This window comes from Lepus europaeus, chromosome X, assembly GCF_033115175.1.
Source record: "Lepus europaeus isolate LE1 chromosome X, mLepTim1.pri, whole genome shotgun sequence".
NCBI classification, from domain to species: domain Eukaryota; kingdom Metazoa; phylum Chordata; class Mammalia; order Lagomorpha; family Leporidae; genus Lepus; species Lepus europaeus.
In genome coordinates, this window is record NC_084850.1 from 130,392,566 (window position 1) to 130,412,788 (window position 20,223).

Consider the following 20,223-nt stretch of genomic DNA (forward strand, 5'->3'; position numbering starts at 1 on the left):
GCTGTTGCAGCATTTGGGGAGTGAAGCAGTAGATAGAAGATTTCTCTGTCTCTCCCTTTCTCTTGTTGCTCTGCCTCTTAAATAATTTTTTAAAAAAGGATTCAGTTATCGGATAGATGTTGTGGTACGACAGGTTAAGAGGCCCACATCAATTCCTGCCTCTGTCTCTGCTTCCAGTATAGCTTTCTGCCAATGTGCCTGGGAGGCAATAGATGATGATTCAAGTACTGAGTCCCTGATACCCATGTGGGAGACCTGGGTGGAGCTCCTGGCTCCTGGCTTCAGCTTGGCCTAGCTGTGGGTGTTGCAGGCATTTGGGGAGTGAACCAGTAGATGGAAGATTTCCCTCTCTGTTTCCCTGTCCCTCTCCCTTCCTTCCTCTCTCTGCCTTCCTCTTTTGTTGTTTCTTTCTCTCTCTTGCTATGCCTTGCAAATAAATTTTTTAAAAGGAACAAATATTTAAAAAGGAATTCAGTTATGGATTAGATATTTGAGAAGCTGTGGAAACCTGAATATATTTTCTATGTATAATCCATCTCTCTCTTTATTGGGCTGAATCCCTTTATATAGTTATGAGATTTATTTTAATGTAACAACTTTTTGCTCTCTGATTAAGACTCTAATTTTATCATTTGTATTCAAGGGAGAGAGATTAAAATGCTGTGACTATATAACTGATTTATAATGCTACTTTTTAGAAATGTATTGTGCTGAAAGAAGGTGTTGTGTTTTTCTTTTCCCCCTTATAGGAAAAAAACCCAGAAAGCAATATGGAACAGATAGCAAATGAAGGTGAGATTGCTTGTCTAAAGGCGATAATGTTTTTTGTTATTTGTTTGGAGTATTTTCTGGTATACTGTACTTTTTTAAAGATTTATTTATTTGAAAGGCAGAGTTACAGAGAGGCAGAGGCAGAGAGAGAGAGAGAAAGAGGTCTTCCATATGCTGGTTCACTCCCCAGATGGCCACAATGGCTGGAGCTGCACTTATCTGAAGCCAGGAGCCAGGAGGTTCTTCTGGGTCCTTAATGTGGGTGCAGGGGACCAAGGACTTGGGCCATCTTCCACTGCCTTCCCAGGTGCATTAGCAGGGAGCTGGATCAGAAGTGGAGCAGCCAGGACTCAAACCGGTGCTCATATGTCGGCACTGCAGGTAGTGGCTTTACCCACTATGCCACAGGACTAGCCCCTATACTGCACTTTTGAAATAAAACTTTTTTTAAAATAAAGGAGATATTAGGTGCTTAGAATTGGAATTTTACAGTGGAATAGCTATTATAAATAAACTTGTTTTTCTTCCTAATTGTTTTTTTTAAAGTTTTATTTTAATTTTTTTTCTGAAAGAGTTACAGAGAGGGAGAGACAGAGATCTCCCATCTGCTGATTTAGTCTCCAGATATCCTCAATGGCCAGGGCTGGACCAGACCGAAGCCAGGAGCCAGGAGGTTTCTCGAGGTCTCCCATGTGGGTGGCGGGGGCCCAAGCACTTGAACCATCTTCTGCTGCTTTTCCCAGGCCAGTAGCAGGGAGCTGGATCGGAAGTGGAGCATCCAGGATCCATATGGGACATCCCATATGGGATGATGACACTCAGGTGGCATCTTTTTTTTTTTTTTTTCCCGAAGATTTATTTATTTGAAAGGCAGAGTTAGAAAGAGAGAAGGAGAAGCAGAGGGAGGGAGGGAGGGAGGGAGAGAGAAAGATATATATATATATATTATATATATAAAGATATATATATATATAATATATATATATATTCCATCTGCTGATGGTTTCAATGAAGTTGGGCCAATCTGAAGCTAGGAACCAGGAGCTTCTTTTGGATCTCCCACGTGAGAGCAGGTTCCCAAGGACTTGGGCCATCTTCCACTGCTTTCCCAGATTAATCAGCAAGGAGCTGGATCAGAAGTGGAGCAGCCGAGACTCAACCAGTGCCCATATGGGATGCCAGCAACAAAGGTGGTGGCTTTACCTGCTATGCCTCAGCATTGGCTCTGCAGGCGGCATCTTAACTTGCTACACTACAATGACAACAACCTCCCCCCCACCCCACCAGTTTTATAAATGAGAAAACTGAAACTCAGAGAAGTTAAGTGAACAGATTATACAACAATCTGTGACAAAGCCAAGAATAGAGTATATATCTTCTGACTCTAGTGTGAGTGGTTAAAAAATGCTTCACCTCATTTTTAAAAAAAGATTTATTTATTTGAAAGGTAGAATTACACAGAGAGAGGGACAGATAGAAACAGAGATAGAAAGAGAGGTTCCGTCTTTTGGTTCACTCCCCAAATGGCTGAAGCGGCCAGGGCTGGCCCAGGCTGAAGCCAAGAGCCAGAAGCTTCACCCAGATCTCCCATGTGGGTAGCAGGGGTCCAAGTACTTGGACCATCTTCTGCTGCTTTCCCAGGTGCATTAGCAGGGAGCTGGATTGGAAGTGGAACAGCCAAGTGCTCATACAGGATGCTGGCATAGTAGGTGGTGGCTTAACCCATTGTGCCACGATGCTGGCCCCAGAAGTCTGCTTGTTGTCTTGTGAATATGCCACACTCATTTACACTCTGACTTGTGTTGTATTTTCTTTTTCCATAATACATTTTTCACATTTTTGCCTTCCTAAACTTTTTCTCTGTTAAGTCCTCTCTCTCATGACTTTTCTTCTGACTGAATGCTGTGTGCTGAATGCTGTCTTCTTAATTTTACTGGTTTAATGTAGTCTCTATGACTATGTTTTTGGCTTCTCTAGAACAAGAGCTATACCTTTAGAGTTTTACTTTCTTTCCTATTAGAAAAATCATACTGTAGAACTATTTAGTAAATATGTGTACTTTCTTTGTGCAAGTCAAATCATTTAAACAGAAAGCAACACATATATCCCTCTCCAGTGTTCACATATCTTAGTCATTCAATTAACTAGTGAGTATATATCTGTTACCTTGAATGACATTATTCTTAGATTCTTCCTTAAGAAACTTGTCATTTGTTAATTAGAGCCCAGTAAAGAAAAATAGCAACAGAAAGTATATCAAATATGCTTAAATCCATAAATTCATAAATGATACCAAGAAACAGAAAAATTTATTGGTTATCTGTGGGGAATGCTAGAGATCCAACACATTTTTTTAAGATTTGTTTGTTTGAGAGGCAGTTACAGACAGAGAGAGGTAGAGACAGAGAGAGAGGTCTTCCATTTGGTGGTTTACTCCCCAAATGGCTGCAGCAGCTGGAGCTGGTCTGGTCTGAAGCCAGGAATCAGGAACTTCTGGGTTTCTGGCATGGGTGCAGGGGCCCCCAACCCCTGGACCATTTTCTGCTGCTTTCTCAGGCCACCACCAGGGAGCTGCATGGGAAGAGGAGCAGCAGGAACACTAACCAGCACCGTAGGTGGAGGCTTAGCCTCTACACCACAGCGTTGATCCCAGTCATTCTTTCTTCAAATTACTTTTTAGAATTTGTTTTTAAAAAGTATGAAATGTTGCGGCTGGTGCTGTGGCATAGTCTCCCTACTACTAGTAGTCAACCTACTACACCACAGTGCCACCCCCCACCCCAGCACATTGTTTTATTTATTTATTTATTTTTGACAGGCAGAGTGGATAGTGAGAGAGAGAGACAGAGAGAAAGGTCTTCCTTTTTGCCGTTGGTTCACCCTTCAATGGCTACTGCGGCCAGCGCATCGCGCTGATCCGAAAGCAGGAGCCAGGTGCTTCTCCTGGTCTCCCATGCAGGTGCAGGGCCCATGCACTTGGGCCATCCTCCACTGCCTTCCCGGGCCATAGCAGAGAAAGCACATTGTTTTAAAAACTAGAAAATCAAGGAAAAAAAATTAAGTGTTGGTTGTGATTTCCCTATGTGATTTGTACCTCCAGGTACCCTGAGTGGTTGAACAGGGGAGGTTTCTATTTGTAGAAGTTTTTTGGCTAATAAAGAAAGAGTGATAGAATACCTCCACTTTGCAACCACCAGAAAACTAATGGATCTATGCAATAGCCATCCATGGTTTGCTCATATCCCCAAAAGAGAGGTGATCAGCTGTTAGGAAGTTATCTTTTTCCCTCCTCCTCCTCAAAAGCCCAACTTGAATCTGATTAAACGCTTCTGGATTGAAATACTAATACCAAATTAGAGAAAATACAAGGGTTAAAAAAAAAATACCACGGGAAGACAGTCAACAAATTTGACTGGAAAACTTGATAGGACCAACCAACTGGTACTGTCTGCAAAAAAATTGCAAGGGGCTGGGGAAAAAAACAAGAGAAGGAGGGAGAGCTTATAGATTAAAAGATTAGACATGAGATGTATCAACCATTGCTGTGAGTGAACTTTATTTAAATCCTCGTTCAAAGAAACACACACTAATGAAGACAATTGGGAAAAAAATGAACACTGGTTGATTATACTAAGGGGTTATAGTTAGTTTCAAAAATAATAGTATTATGCTTATGTGTTTTAAAACAAATCCTCTTACAGACACATAATGTATTGTTTGTGGATAAAATGATATATCAGATTTGGTAAGGTCAGTGCTACTTGAGGTCTTTAGGTTAGCACAGAGGAAAATCTCTGATTTGTTGAATTATGTGATAGTACATGGTGTTCTTCCCTGTTACATTTTTTCCCTGTTACATTTTGAATGCTTAGAAGCATCCACTTTATTTTTTTATTTTTATTTTATTTTTTTATCGATAGACAGTGAGAGAGAGAGAGAGAAAGGTCTTCCTTCCGTTGGTTCACCCTCCAATGGCCGTTGCGGCCGGCGCATCTTGCTGATCCGAAGCCAGGAGCCAGGTGCTTACTCCTGGTCTCCCATGTGGGTGCAGGGCCCAAGCACTTGGGCCATCCTCCACTGCCCTCCCGGGCCACAGCAGAGAGCTGGACTGGAAGAGGAGCAACTGGAACTAGCACCCGGCACCCATATGGGATGCTGGCGCCGCAGGCAGAGGATTAACCAAGAGCCACGACGCCGGCCCCATATTTCTAGGAGGTGGTAATTTAAACATTGTAAAGATCAGATTATTTTGGTTTATTGATGTATTATTTAACAAATACTTGAGGGTATTCTACAGGACAGATCCTGTTCTAGGCTCTGAAGATACAATAGTGAACAAGATAGACATAGTAAATAAACCTCTACCTTTTTGGAGCTTCACTTGAGTAGAGTATGACACATGATAAGCAAATTATAAGGTACCTAGTATATTAGCAAGTGGTAAGTCCTGTGTGTAAAATGAGGATATTAATCATAAAAGTAAAACTGATTTCTGTTAAAAAAAATAGTTTCTATTTATAGTGTTCAAAGGACTGTTTCAGACTGATTCTATGGCTTGCCTGTATTGTTTTCTATTTTTAGATTCAATGGATGTGAAGAAGGAGAATCAAGAGGATATTCCTCATTCAAGCACATCTTCTGTGCAAAATGGTATGGTTTAGAGGTATTTTTATTGTAAAGATTTAACAGATATATAAAAATTGCACATATTTATGGGGTACTATGTGATGTTTCATTACTTGTATACATTTTGTCATGTCCATGTACACATTGTGTCATGGCCAATCAGGGTAAATATATTTATCCTTTCAAGCATTTAACAATTCTTTACAGTGAAAACATCCAAAAATCTTCTCTTCTAGTTTTTTCAATAAATACACAGTAAATTAACATCCATCCTCAATCTGTACAACAGAACCCCGGAACTTCTTACTCCTGTCTAGCCTAGTACCTGTCAGTGAACTTTTCCCCATCTTTCCCTCCCTGCTTTTCTCCCTCTGGTAACACCATTATATTTCTGGGCCTGGTGTTATGGTGCAGTGTCTTAATTATTACACCAAAGGCATGCTACTCAGTGTTTTTTGAAATGAATAAATCTCTTAGATTAATTAAGTTTAAGAAAAGCATGTTACAGTATGTTATATATGACATGCATAGTACTATATGTAATGTTTGTACATAATTAAAATAAATGTATATACACATATACAATGATGCTACACTGGAGCCAACTCACATTGGCTTGGGAGAGCCTGTTGTGCATATCTCTTCCCAACTTTGCGGTTTCTGGCTTCATCTTGGCACCTTAGCCATGAAAGTAGTATTTACGTAAATCCACAAATTGTAGTAGTCAGACTTTTTGTTTGTATTTTCCACAAAGCTAGTTGCTAAACATTTATCAGCATTTTGTGTGTGTGTGTGTGTGTGTGTAACTGAATCCTTTGATCCTTTGAAGAATATAGTAATTCTTCCCTTATCTGCAAGAGAATACATTCCAAGACCCCCATGTGGCTGTCTTAAACCACGTATAGTATCAAATTCCATATGTAGTATTTTTTGTTCTATATATGACATGCCAGGAATAAAGTTTAATTTATAAATTAAGCACAGTGAGAGATTAACAATTACTTACATAGTCTTACTGACCTTGGCATAGGATTTTTTTTTTCTTTGAGAACTTTTACCTTTTCACGTAAAGGAAGCATGCTAACATGGCTTTTTTGTAGTATATTCGAATTGCCAACATCAATACTCTTGTGCTTTGGGGCCATTATTAAGTAAAATAAGAATCACTTGACTGGTGAAGCACTCTAATACGGTGACAGTTGACCTGATAACCAGTGTGGCTAAGCGACTAACAGGTAGTGTATGCAGTGTGGACAAAGGGATGACTCCTGTCTTGAGTAAGAATAGAGCAGGATGGCATGAGATATCATCACATTACTCAGAAGGAAGTACAACTTAAAACTTAAAAGTTGTTTATTTCTGGAATTTTCCCTTTAATATTTTCAAGCTGGGTTTACCACAGGTAAATGAAACCATGGAAGGTAAGACTGTGGGTAAGGAGGGACTAAAGATAAGGGGGCTTGCTGTGTGTAGAGGCTGGGAATGTAGATTTCCCCAGGAAAGGGAATTGTCAAATCTAATGTTTTTGTAGTGAAGAAACTTAACAAGAATATAGAAAAACATTATAATTGATAACAATTAAACTTAACAGTACTTTCAGTATTAGTGTCAAGTATTTCAGTGTCTTGACAGTCTGGTGCAGTGAATTGAAGTGTTCAAGTCAGACAAAGCACACTGCTTTCTGACCTTATGTTCTGGCATCATAATATATCATGAAGACTAAATGAGAAAAGACAGCAAGAATTTATAGAAAATGTGGATCATTTTAAAAAAATTGTACTAATGACTGCACTATTGAGTGGTTTATTGTTTTGTTTTGCTCCTGTCTTCTTGACGCTCAGGATGGAGATCTAATAGTCCATTGAAAAACTGCTTTGATTCTCAGATTTTTTTTCTTTCCATAAAACATTACAGGGGTAAAACTCTGTTAGACCACACACTTAAATACCTTTAGCTTTCCATCAAAAACAAAGAAACATCTTCACATTAGTGGAATGAGATGGCAAAACCATGTTTCTTAAATAAATTTATGTTAGAGATAGATGAGTAGACTATGCTGTTACTCTATAAAAATTCCTTTAGTTGTTTCTAGCATCCATATTTTTAGAATCATTCTGTAGTTCTTATTACATTGAGAGGATCTGGGTTGTAATTATATCTGAGCCATTATTATCAGGTTTTCTTTTTAATTCCCCTGACAGTAGTCAAATGTAGATCACAATGTTTGAATCTGCCTTTTAGCAATTTTAATTTTTTTTAAAATTTGGTTTATTTGAAAGGTATAGAGACACAGGGAGAAAGAGATCTCCCATCCTCTGGTCACTCCCCAAATGCCTGCAACAGCCAGGCCTGGGCTAGGCTGAAGCCAGGAGCTGGGAATTCAATCCAAGTTTTCCACATGAGTGGCAGGGCCCCACGTATTTAAGTCATCACCTGCTATATCCCAGGATGCGCATTAGGAAGCTAGAATTGGGAGTGGAGCTGGGATTCAAACCCATGCACTTCAAAATGGGATGTGAGTGTTTTATTGCTAAAAGTTAGTATGCAATAGTATATACTAAAAAAAAAAATCTGTGTTTTATATATGCATTTTATTCAGATGATTTCCACTGGGACCAGTACTTGAAGGCGACAGGATCTTTAAGTGCTCCTTCAGATTACTTCAGACAGGTATGCCAGAATTCCGTAGATGTTTTGTGTGTGTGTGTGTGTGTGTACATATCTATATCTATCTATCTATATATATTTAAAGATTATTTATGTTGAAAGTCAGAGTTATAGAAAGAGAGGGAGAGGGAGAGAGAGGGAGAGAGAGGGAGAGAGAGGGAGAGAGAGGGAGAGAGGGAGAGAGAGAGAGAGAGAGAGAGAGAGAGAGATCGTCTGTTGGCTCACTCTCAAGTGGCTGCAACAGCCAGGGTTGAGCCACGCTGAAGCCAGGAGCCAGGAGCTTCATCTGGGTTTTCCACACGGGTGGCAGAGGTCCAAACCCGTGGGCCATCTTTTGCTTCTTTCCCCTGACCATTAGCAGGGAGCTGGACTGAAAATGGAGCAGCGGGGACATGAGCTGGTGCCCATATGGCATGCTGGTGTTGCAGGCAGTGTCTTTACTTGCTGTGCCACAATGCCAGCCCCAGATGTTATATGTATTTTTTTTAAAGATTTATTTATTTATTTGAAAGGCAGAGTTGCAAAGAGAGAGAGACAGAGAGAGAGAGAGAGAGAGTGAAAGTCTTCCATCCACTGGTTCACTCCCCAGTTCTGAAGCCAGGAGCCAGGAGCTTCTTCCAGGTTTCCCATGCTGGTGCAGAGGCTCAAGGACTTGGGCTATCTTCTGCTGCTTTCCCAAGCCATACCAGAGAGCTGGATGGGAAGTAGAGCAGCTGGGAGTTGAACCGGTGCCCACATGGGATGCTGGCACTGCAGGCGGCAGCTTTACCTGTTACACCACAGCACCGGTCCTGCAGTTGTTATATGTATTAATGCAAACTATTAACTGTTGAAAGATGTCTGTGTGATTGTCAGATTCTGGTTAGTGTGAGGACAAAGTGGAATTATGGTAGTACCACTTAGGAGCCAGATGGTCTGTACTTATTGAGAATTTAGTCTATATCAGGTGTACTAATGCCTTATGATTGTCCATCTGAAGGGAAAGACAGGCATGTAAATAAATAATTATTAGACTTGTACTAACTCAGTACTGGGAGGGTGCACAGAAGAGGTGTTATTTGAGATGGTTGGAATGAGGAAAAATTTATTCCAGGCTAGGAGAATATCAGAAGCTAAGGCTTCACACATGGTGTGAAAGAATCTTGGGGATTAAGGGATGACATATGGGGGTAGTTAGAGCACACAGTGGGTAGAGGCAGTAGTGTAGGAATGAGGTTTAAGGTGGGAGGTCATTTAAACTGTGTTGAGGAGTTGGACTTTATCATAGGCAGGGACAAGCTGCTGGTTGGCTTATTTCAAGGGGAATGCTTATTTCTCAGGGAATGGCTGAATCAGATTTTTATTTTAGAAAGCCACTGGGTGCCTTTTAGAGGCTACCTGAGATTGGGCAGATGAGTGAGGGCAGTGTTTTAATGCTTCCTATTAAGTCAAGGAAAGAATTTGGAGATCTTTTCCTTGACCTTTTGTAGCTCTGACCTTACTTTCTGCTATGACTGTTACTTAAAATGTTCCTTAGGTATTCTGGTAACAATACTGACCTTCTTCCTTATAATTGATGCATGTTATTAAAACTTTGTTTTTATATATATACACATATATATGTATAGTCTAAAATTCCACCGGCTAATGACTTCAAAGTTGGTATGAAATTGGAAGCTCGTGATCCTCGCAATGTTACTTCCGTATGCATTGCTACGGTTATTGGAATTACTGGGGCGAGATTACGTTTACGCCTCGACGGTAGTGACAATAGAAACGACTTTTGGAGGCTTGTCGATTCCTGTGACATACAACCTGTTGGGACATGTGAGAAGGAAGGAGATTTACTTCAGCCTCCACTAGGTATGGATAAACAATTTTTAAAATGATATTTGTACTAATATGATATTATGTGGAAGTATGTGAAGTTTCCTTTTGAAAATCTCTTAGACATTCTTACATGTAGGTGGTCAGCTGATTACTATGCAGAATGTAAGATGAGCAATGAACTCAGTACCATATGTCGTAGAGTGTCACTTAAGTCTACATTTAACTTTTTATGTGCTGAGCGTTCCCCATGTTAAAGCAAGCCTCATTCTGTGTCTTCACATTCAAAAAATTAAAAACAGCTGTATTAGATTACACATGGAGATTCAGAAACCCTTTTGGGGAAGAAGTTTGTAGCATTTGATACAAGTTTCGCCCCCTCTGCGTAATGTCTGCTTAGCCATTATTCATCCATGGGAGTGAGACTAGAGGAAGGGTATGATTCCATGTTTAGGTTCCAGTTTCAAACTTGGAATTTTGTTACACATACAGTGTGAAGAAATTAGGCAGAGAGGTAGGAATCAGGTCCTCTAGGTCTTTGAAAAGGAGGAGAGGATGGAACTTTCAGCAAATGTTTTAAGGTACAAAGTATATAGTCCTCAATTTTGGCCAAATTTTTAAAAGGTAAAATGATATAACTCTAATTTTGTGCAAAATTTTTCTTTTTAAAATTTAAGCGTACCATGATACTCTGTAGAAAATAAATGATTTTGTTTATTTGTTAACCATTCTAAGTTCTGACTGAATGAAGAATATTGGTTTTTATTTGATTCTGCTTTACAATGCTCAGAATGAAAATTCTTTATTGTAAAACGTGAGAACAGATTTTTTTTGTTCCCTATTAGTGAAAAATTCCCTGAAAATAAAAAAATTAAGACATTAACAGTAACTACTCTTTTTGCAATATCTATCTTATTCTCATTTTAAATTATGACTGTCCTAGTTAAAAAAATTTTTATAAAAATCAGAGCTGTATTCCAAGAAAATGGTTTAGGGCATGTGTATTTTTTGCTTTTTGCCTTCTGTCTTCTTATCATCCACATTTTTTGTTTATAATATTTCTTAAATCATACAGAGTTTTGTCAAGAAATAATTGCAAACCTGGGGCTTAATACCTGCCTGTTTGGATTTTAGTTCTCCATTTGCAATATGATAATATGTTTTGGGATTTTGTTTAAAGGAAATGGTAGTTGTTGTAATTGACAGCATTTCAAATACCTAGCCAGATTTATGGTCATTTTTTCTTCTTCTTTTTCTTTCTTCTTCCTTCTTTCGTCCTTCTTCTTCCTTCTTTCATTATTCTTCTTCCTTCTTAAGATTTATTTATTTGAGAGGCAGAGTTACAGAGAGAAAGAGAGAGGGAGAGACAGAGACAGAGGTCTTCCATCCACTAGTTCCTCCCCAAATGGCCACAGCAGCCGGAGCTGGGCCCATCTGAAGCCAGGAGCTTCCTCCACGGCTCCCACTTGGGTGCAGGAGCTCACAACTTGGGCCATCTTCCACAGGCCATCATCAGAGAGCTGGATGGGAAGAGGAGCAGTGGGGACACGAACCAGTACCCATATGGGGTTCTGCTGCCGCAGACAGAGGCTTAGCCTACTATGCCACAGTGCTGGCCCAGAGGAGGCTTTTTAATCTCACTTTTTTTTTTTGCATGTTTTGTGCTGTTGATGGACTTGTTGCCAGTGATTCACGTGCCTCCCTATCCTAATGTGTGTATCTATCAGGAGTACATGCCAAATTTTTTCCACTTCTGGCATTGAAGCAGGCAGGTGTTGTGTGAAACAATTGTCCCCACAAAATAGTAAAATTGGCAGACCCTGCTTCCTGCTGCATGTGCCAAATGCTGCAAGATCTCTAGGAAAGCACCTGTTGAGTCTATTTAAACAGCATTTGAGATAAATTCTAGAAGATCATGTTTAGTATGTGTAAAAATTGTTAAAATGAGAGCTTTTTTCCTAACATATTATGAAAATTGTCAAACATACAGAAAAGGTGAAAAAAAAAATTTAAAGTGAACACCCATATTCTCACTTCTTGAATTATGCCATTATCATTTTACTGTGTGTACTTTATTACTTATCTGTCCATCTATTTGTCTGTTTATTGATTCATCCATCTTATTTTTAATGCATTTCAGAGTAAGTTATTGATGTACATTTCTCTTAAGTACTTTGGCATGTATATTATTAACTAGAACAAGTATTTAATTTTTTTAAGGTAAAATTTACATACAGTGAAATGGCTCTGTATATTCGCTGAGTTTCTTGGAGAACTGTCTTTCTAAGGAAGGAAGCCAGGGATTCTGAAGAAAAAGTAGCTAGAAGTCTTTTGCAGTCTTTGCTGGTGCTTGGTGGTGGTGGAATGGATGTTCTCCTGGGCTCTGTCTTGGATCACTTATAATATGAAGGCCCATTTCCAACATATTTATGTTTGCTGATGAGCCCTGGATGTGCAAGTTCTCTGTCTCCCATTGTAGCATTGTTGCCAGACAGTACAGTGGAAACAGTAGTAATGAGAGGACGTGTATCTGCTCCTCTTGCCCTTGTCCTGAGATCTTAGATAGGAATGTCATTATTTGAAGGAGAATGGTGAATGAACCTTTTTTTATACTAACTTGGCTATAGTGTTACAGAGAAGCTTTTTCATGATCTCTTATTTATAAATTAGGATTTCAGATGAATGCATCATCTTGGCCTATGTTCCTGTTACGAACCCTAAGTGGATCTGAAATGGCACCTGCAGCATTCTTCAAAAAGGTAAGAAATATGTTACAAACAGCTTTAAAAACTGCGTCGTGGTTGTGTTGTTTTAATGGAAATGCTTAAATGCTTTCTCTGTATATGCACATCTCTGGTGTCTCTCATCTTATAAGGACATTAATCCTATTTTATTAGGGCCCCATTCTTTTTTTTTAAATAGAGAATTGTTTTATTTTATATTTTTTGTCATTTATTAAACTTTTATTTAATGAATATAAGTTTCCAAAGTACAGCTTATGGATTACAATGACTTCCCCCCTCCCATAACTTCCCTCCCACCCGCAACCCTCCCCTTTCCCGCTCCCTCTCCCCTTCCATTCACATCAAGATTCATTTTCAATTCTCTTTATATACAGAAGATCAGTTTAGTATGTATTAATTAAAGATTTCAACAGTTTGTAGGGCCCCATTCTAATGCCCTCACTTAACCTTTATTATTTCCTAAAAGGCCCTATCTCTAAATGTACTCATTTTGGGGGTTAGCATTTCAACATATGGATTTTAGGGGGACATGATTCAGCCTAGTAGCTTATGCAATAGAAACTTATTTTTCCCATTTCTAGGGGTTAGAAATCTGAGATCAAGGTGTCAACAGGGTTGGTTTCTTCTGTGGCTTCTGTCTTTGGCTCTATATTTTTACATGGTCTGTTTATGTTCTAATTTTTTCTTTTTATAAGGATATCAGTTAGGCTGGCGCTGTGGTACAGTGGGTTAACGCCCTGGCCTGAAGTGCCGGCATCCCACATGGGTGCCCATTCGAGGCCTGGCTGCTCCACTTCCGATCCAGCTCTCTGCTATGGCCTGGGAAGGCAGTGGAGGATGGACTAAGCTCTTGGGCCCCTGCACCTGTGTGGGAGACCTGGAGGAGGCTCCTGGCTCCTGGCTCCTGGCTCTTGGCTTCGGAGCAGCACAGCTCAGGCCGTTGTGGCCAATTGGGGAGTGAACCAGCAGATGGAAGACCTCTCTCTCTCTCTCTCTCTCTCTCTCTCTCTCTCTCTGCCTCTCCTCTCCTCTCCTCTCCTCTCCTCTCCTCTCCTCTCCTCTCCTCTCCTCTCCTCTTCTCTCTCTCTCTCTCTCTCTCTCTCTGCCTCTCCTCTCTCTGTGTAACTCTGACTTTCAAATAAATAAATAAATCTTTAAAAAAAAAAGGGACATGAGTCATATTGGGTTAGGGCCTACCATAATGGTCTCATTTTAATTTAATTACCTTAAATATCTTATTTCCAAACACAGTAACATCTGGGGGGCTGAAGGTTAGGACTTTAACATAGGGATTTGGGGAATGACACAATTTAGCCCATAACAGCAAATCATAGAAAAGTGTCAATTGTAATCACCCACTGATTGAATTGAATTTAATTAATACCCGCTTTCTTGACTTTAGATATGAAAGGGGTACTCTACTGAAATAAATGTTCATTGCTATATTTTATTTACCTTCAGAAGTGAAGTTACTCCTCACTTGCTGCGTTAGTCATTTGTTTGATATTGGAGAAAGTGATCATGGGCCAAAAAAAACACTTGAAAGTTACTTAGGGATTTATTTTCATAAGTAAAGAGTGTTAAAAACAGTCATCAGAAAGAATATGTTATAATGAAATACTTTTCATGTAAAAAGGAAAAATTCCAAAACTAGTTTGTTCTAGATAATTTTGAAAAGAGTATATATTAAGTAACATGAACAAAAGCCAAATTTTAGTTAAATTATGAATCAAAATATTTCTCTTATTCTCTTTCCTGATTGCTTTTTCAATAATTTACAGGTACTTTATTACAACTGTTCATACTGGGCTGGTAAAAATTGATTATAATTTTAAACCTTTTGAAGAATATTAAAGACAATAAAACTTTTTAAACATCAATTAATATGACTCCTGCATTACGAAGAAAAATTATGTGAATATAACTTTGAGTGGCATGAATTCGGAAAGTGCACTTGCCCTAGCAGCAAGGGATGTAGGCGAATGCAAGCCCTTTGTCTAGTTTGTAAACCAGATGTCAAAATGGCTTATATAAAAAGAAATATTTAACAGCAGTCTTTATTTATGAAGTATCTATTAACTTGAGCTGTGGCTTTAGAAAAGCCATTAGATTATTTTACTTACCAGTTTGGTTTATCAGCTAATCACATGCCACATATTATATGTGTGATTATGTTTTAAATTTTTTAGAATATAAAAGTAATTTATGTTTGTGTGTAGGGGAGGAGGAAATCAAGCCATTCTCTTAACTAGAATGAAAAATGCATCTCTTTTGTGCTGTCCATTCCTTCATTTCACTCTGCTCTCCAAGTTGAAGTTTTATTTGTTCTTCCAGACCTTTTTCTGTACATATGCAAACAAGTATTGGTTTTTACTTTTTTTTAAAAGATTTATTTATTTTATTTGAAAGGCAGAGTTAGAGAGAGACCTTCCATCTGCTTCCATTCTTACTCCTCCTTGACCCTTGGCCTCTGGATAGCCAATTAATTAGGATGATCACTTATCTTGCTAATTTTTCCTTTGTTCTGTCTCCTTTTTCTAACCTTACCACCACTTCCCCTCATGCAGGCTTTTCCCTTGCCTAGATTTTTAGACTAGCCCTTTAACTGTTCTCATCTTCACCCTTCCACACATCCACTAGAAATATTGTGTCTGACACAGAAACCTTAGCACCTCATTCCCTCCACTTGAAATTATTTGGAAGTTTCTGTATGTTTATTAATATGGCTTATTAGATCTCATATGATCTAGTTTAGGGCTGCCATAACCTATTTTGGATTTTATGTTCTAAATTGCTTGTAATAGCCTTTGAATACCATGTTCCTACTTAGAGTTATGCTTTGACTCGTGCTGGTTTTCCCTGGCTAACTGCTATATTTTTTCTTTTTAAAAGATATATTTATTTATTTGAAAGGCAGAATTACAGAAAGAAGGAGACACAAAGAGAGAGAAAGAGATCTTCCATTCTCTGGTTCACTTTCTAAATGGCTGCGGTGGCCGTAATTGGGCCAGGCTGAAACCAGGAGCCTGGAACTCCGGTCAAGTCTCCTACATGGGTGTGGGGGCCCAAGCATATGAGCCATCCCCTGCTCCCTTCCCAGGCACATTAGCAGAGAGCTGGGTCAGAAGTGGAGTGGCCAGGACTCAGACTGGTGATCATATGGGATACTGACATTGCAAGTGGCAGGTTAACCCACTGGGCCACAATGCTGGCCTCTAACTTACTTTTTAATGATTCAATTCAAGCTTGGGGGAGAGAATGGCCTAAGGACACATGACGTTAGTTTGGAGGGCTCTGCTAAAGATGAAGAGTAAAGATGTATGGTACTTCATGAAATAAGCTTCTGGGACTTTTCTCCAATAGTGCTTGAGTCATCACCTGCTGCCTCCCAGTATGTACCAGCAGTAGGAAGTTGGAATCTGGAGCAGAGCTGCAACTCAAACCTAGGCCTTCTGATATGGGATGTGGGTGCTCTAAGAGGTGTCTTAATCACTATACCTGCCCCCAGTCATGTTTTTAAAATTGTCTTAGTAAAAGTTAGTGGACAACTTATTTACTCTTCTTAAGTGATTTCTTGATTTTCTCATTAAAAAACCAAAAAGCTGGCAGGGCAGATATTTGGCACAAGAGATGCCACTTGAGATGCCTGCGTCCCATATCAAAGTGCCTGGGTCAAGCAAGTCCTGGCTCTGCTTCTGACTCTAGCTTCCTATTAATGTGTGCCCTGGGAGGCAGCAGGTGTTGGCTCAAGTACTTGGGTCTCTGCCATCCATGTAGACCTAGATTAAGTTCCTGGTTCCTGATTTTTGCCTAACCCATTCCTGGCTATTGTGGGCATTTGGGGAGTGAACCAGCAGATGGAAGATCTCTATCTCTCTGTCTCTTTGTTTATCTCAAATAAATGAAAATAAATACAAATTTTTAAAAATTAGGATACGGAAAATTGCCTGCTACTGGGTACTGTACTGGACACGAAAATATGAATAAGATATAGTTCCTACTTTCAAGAATCTCTTGGTCTCAGGAGTGATTATTCACCACTGGTTTCACAGTTGAAGTTAAGAGTGGCTTTGAGATCATTGTAGAAGTGGACAGGGATTAGTCAGGGACATATTTAAGGAAAGAATAAGAGCTGGGCTTTGAAGTAGATAAGTTGGAGTTGGCCAGGCAAGTGGTGATGGAGTACAGTGTTCCAAGGAGGTGGCTCTGAGACAGCCTGCTGGGTTTAAAATCCAGCTCTGATACTTGTGTATTTTTAGGCAGTGTGTCAGTTTTTTAAAAAAAATTTTTTGACAGGCAGAGTTAGACAGTGAGAGAGAGAGAGACAAAGTTATAGACAGTGAGAGAGAGACAGAGAGAAAGGTCTTCCTTCCATTGGTTCACTCCCCTAATGGCCATTACTGCCAGCACTGCGCTGATCTGAAGCCAGGAGCCGGGTACTTCCTCCCGGTCTCCCATGCAGGTGCAGGGACCCAAGCACTTGGGCCATCCTCCGCTGCCCTCCCGGGCCACAGCAGAGAGCTGTACTGGAAAAGGAGCAACCAGGACTAGTACCCGGCACCCCAACCAGGACTAGAACCCGGAGTGCTGGCACCGCAGGCGGAGAATTAGCCAATTGAGCCACGGCGCCGGCCAGTGTGTCAGTTTTTTCATCTTGAAAATGTGGTTAATAGTTGTACTGACTTCATAAGGTTTTTGTATGAATTGAATGAATATATATAAGCATTTAAAAGAATGCCTGGCATATACTGAAAATTGAAGGTTAACTTTTTTACTTAATTGCAAGGCAGAGATACAGAAATAGAGATATCCCATCTGCTGGTTCACTCCCCAGATGCCTGCAACAGCCAGGATGGGTGGGAGACAGCCCCAAACCAGGAGCCAGGAACTCAATCCAGGTCTTCTGTATGGATGGCAGTGACCCAACTACTTGAGCCATCACCTGCTATCTTCCAGGGTGTGCATTAGCAGGAAGCTGGAATCAGGAGCAGAGCAAGGACTTGAATCCAGGGATTCTGGGCATCCCAAGCAGTGTCTTTTTTTTTTTTTTTTGCAAGTCAGAGTTACACAGAGAGAGGAGAGAGAGAGACAGAGAGATCTTCCATCCAGTGGTTCACTCCCCAGATGGCTGCAACGGCCGGAACTGCGCCGGTCTGAAGCCAGGAGCTTCTTCTGGGTCTCCTACATGGGTGCAGGGGCCCAAGGACTTGGGCCATCCTCCACTGCTTTCCCAGGCCATAGCAGAGAGCTGGATCCGAAGAGGAGCAGCCAGGTCTTGAAGCGGCGTCCATATGGGATGCAGGCGCTTCAGGCCAGGGCGTTACAACGCCAGTCCCCCAAACAGTGTCTTAACCATTGCACCAAATGGGTACTCCTGAAAGTTAATTTTTAATGTTATCCCAGAGATAAGGCATGGAATTGAATTGGCAGGTTGTGGTTTTTTACTGACTTGTGGCTAAATGAAAGAAATGAATCTAGGGCAGTGGTTCTCAACTTTGGATGCACATCAGATTTACCTGGAGAATTAAAAGAGGCTGAAAACTGGGTCCCACTCTAGAGTAATTCAGACTCTCTGAAGTGATGTGATCCCAGGTGAATCATATGTTCAGTCCAGCTGAGAATCACTGCTTTAGGACTATTTCCAGACTTCTGGCTTGAGTGACAATGTTGTTGTGATGGTGTCATGTGCTAGCATGGAAAGCAGATTAAAAGAAAAGATACTGCTTTGGGGGCCAGCGCTGTGGCGCAGTGGGTTAATGCCCTGGCCTTAAGCGCCAGCATCCCATATGGACGCCGGTTCAAGACTCAGCTGCTCCACTTCCTGTCCAGCTCTCTGCTATGGCCCAGGAAAGCAGTAGAGGATGGCCCAAGTCCTTGGGCCCCTGACCCATGTGGGAGATCGGGAAGAAGCTCCTGGCTCCTTGCTTCGGATCGGCACAGCTCTGGCCTTTGCGGCCATCTGAGGAGTGAACCATCGGATGGAAGACCTCTTTCTCTCTTTCTCTTTTTCTCTCTGTCTCTCTCTCTCTCCCTCTCTGCCTCTCCTCTCTCTGTGTAACTCTTTTAAATAAATAAATAAATAAATCTTTAAAAAAAATACTGCTTTGAACATAGCATTTGCGCTTTGTAAAAATCCTGTTAGCATTTTTATGCTTTAACTTTTTGTAACTAGGGGATACTTTTTTAATATTTGTTTCTGGATTGCATATCATGAAGGACCTCAAGACTATATATGACTTACATATTCTTATGTCTGCCTATTATACTTTGAATTTCTTTTAGGATGTTGTGTGATGCTGTTCTTTTTCTTTAGACTTATCACCTTTCAACAACCCTATAATTTACATATTTATTAGATTTGTCTGACTCTTCTGAAATTTCTTTCTTTTTAAAATTTATTCATTTAAAGTCAGAGTTACAGAATGAGAGATGGAGATATATATATATATATATATATATATATATATATATATCTATCTATCTATCTTCCATCTGCTGGTTCACTCCCCAGATGGCTGCAATAGCCAGAGTTGGGCTGATCTGAAGCCAGGAGCCAGGATCTTCTTCTGGGTCTCCCACAGGGGTGGCAGGGACCCAGGAACTTGGGCCATCTTCCGCTGCTTTCCCAGGCCATTAGCAGGGAGCTGGATCAGAAGTGGAGTGGCTGGCACTGGAACCAGTGGCCATATGGGATGCTGGTATTGTAGGTGATGGCTTTAGCCCCTACACCACAATGCCTGTCCCCTGAAATTTCTTGATTGCTCTTTCCTGTCTCCAGTCACTAATACCATCACCACCAGAGCAAGGATCTTTGGTATTTTTGTTTACCAATGAATCTTAAATTCCTGGTATACAGTAGATAATGTATATTTTATTGAATAAATAAATGAAGCAGGCTGTTTTTGTTTCCTTCTAAGTTCTTGACTCTGTTGCAGAATAAAAATGAGATATTGGAAAGCAGAATTCTTTTCTTCCTGTAGTAATTGAGAAATATGAAGTTCTTTACTGCTAAAGGTTGTAATATAGTACACTTGAACAAGTAATTCTTAATATATCTTAACATGAAATTTTTTTAATGTTTTCACAGGAACCCCCAAAGCCACCCCTTAATAATTTTAAAGTGGGGATGAAGCTCGAGGCTGTTGACAAAAAGAACCCATTTCTCATTTGTCCTGCTACAATCGGGGGTGTTAGAGGAGATGAAGTTCACATCACATTTGATGGCTGGAGTGGAGCATTTGATTACTGGTGCAAATATGACTCTCGGGATCTTTTTCCAGTTGGATGGTGTTGCCTGACAGGAGATATATTACAGCCACTAGGAAATGGTGGTAAGATAATAAATAGCTACATGTTCTTTTATTTTATTGAAATTAGATCTAACTGCTTTTGTGGCGTTATGGTTAATGTTGGCAATATTTGGATTTTGTGCCCAGCTAGCATAGCAGGCAGAACAACAAGAGCCCTTTCCAGGCTAGAGAACTGGAGGTAAAGGAAGGCTATGATTAGAATTCTTTCTTTTCTGAATAAGCAGGTATGAATGGGGCTCAAGTGTTTCAAGTTCCCACAGTTTGAGGCCCTAACTTTGAAAACATAATGAAGCATAAAT

General features: G+C 40.1%; 1 protein-coding gene across 8 annotated transcripts in view; it reads left to right on the forward strand.

Moving 5' to 3' along the window:
* The window catches only part of SCML2 (Scm polycomb group protein like 2), a 74,017-nt gene that overhangs the window by 11,573 nt on the left and 42,221 nt on the right, over positions 1-20,223 (forward strand). For 7 of the 8 annotated variants that reach the window (XM_062183901.1, XM_062183905.1, XM_062183908.1 and 4 more), the window contains 6 exons: positions 750-792; positions 5,353-5,421; positions 7,997-8,067; positions 9,672-9,906; positions 12,541-12,629; positions 19,702-19,945. In XM_062183901.1, coding sequence (XP_062039885.1) covers positions 750-792; positions 5,353-5,421; positions 7,997-8,067; positions 9,672-9,906; positions 12,541-12,629; positions 19,702-19,945 — 751 coding nt within the window. The remainder of the gene's footprint in view (positions 1-749; positions 793-5,352; positions 5,422-7,996; positions 8,068-9,671; positions 9,907-12,540; positions 12,630-19,701; positions 19,946-20,223) is intronic. The other variant, XM_062183904.1, reaches the window with a different exon arrangement.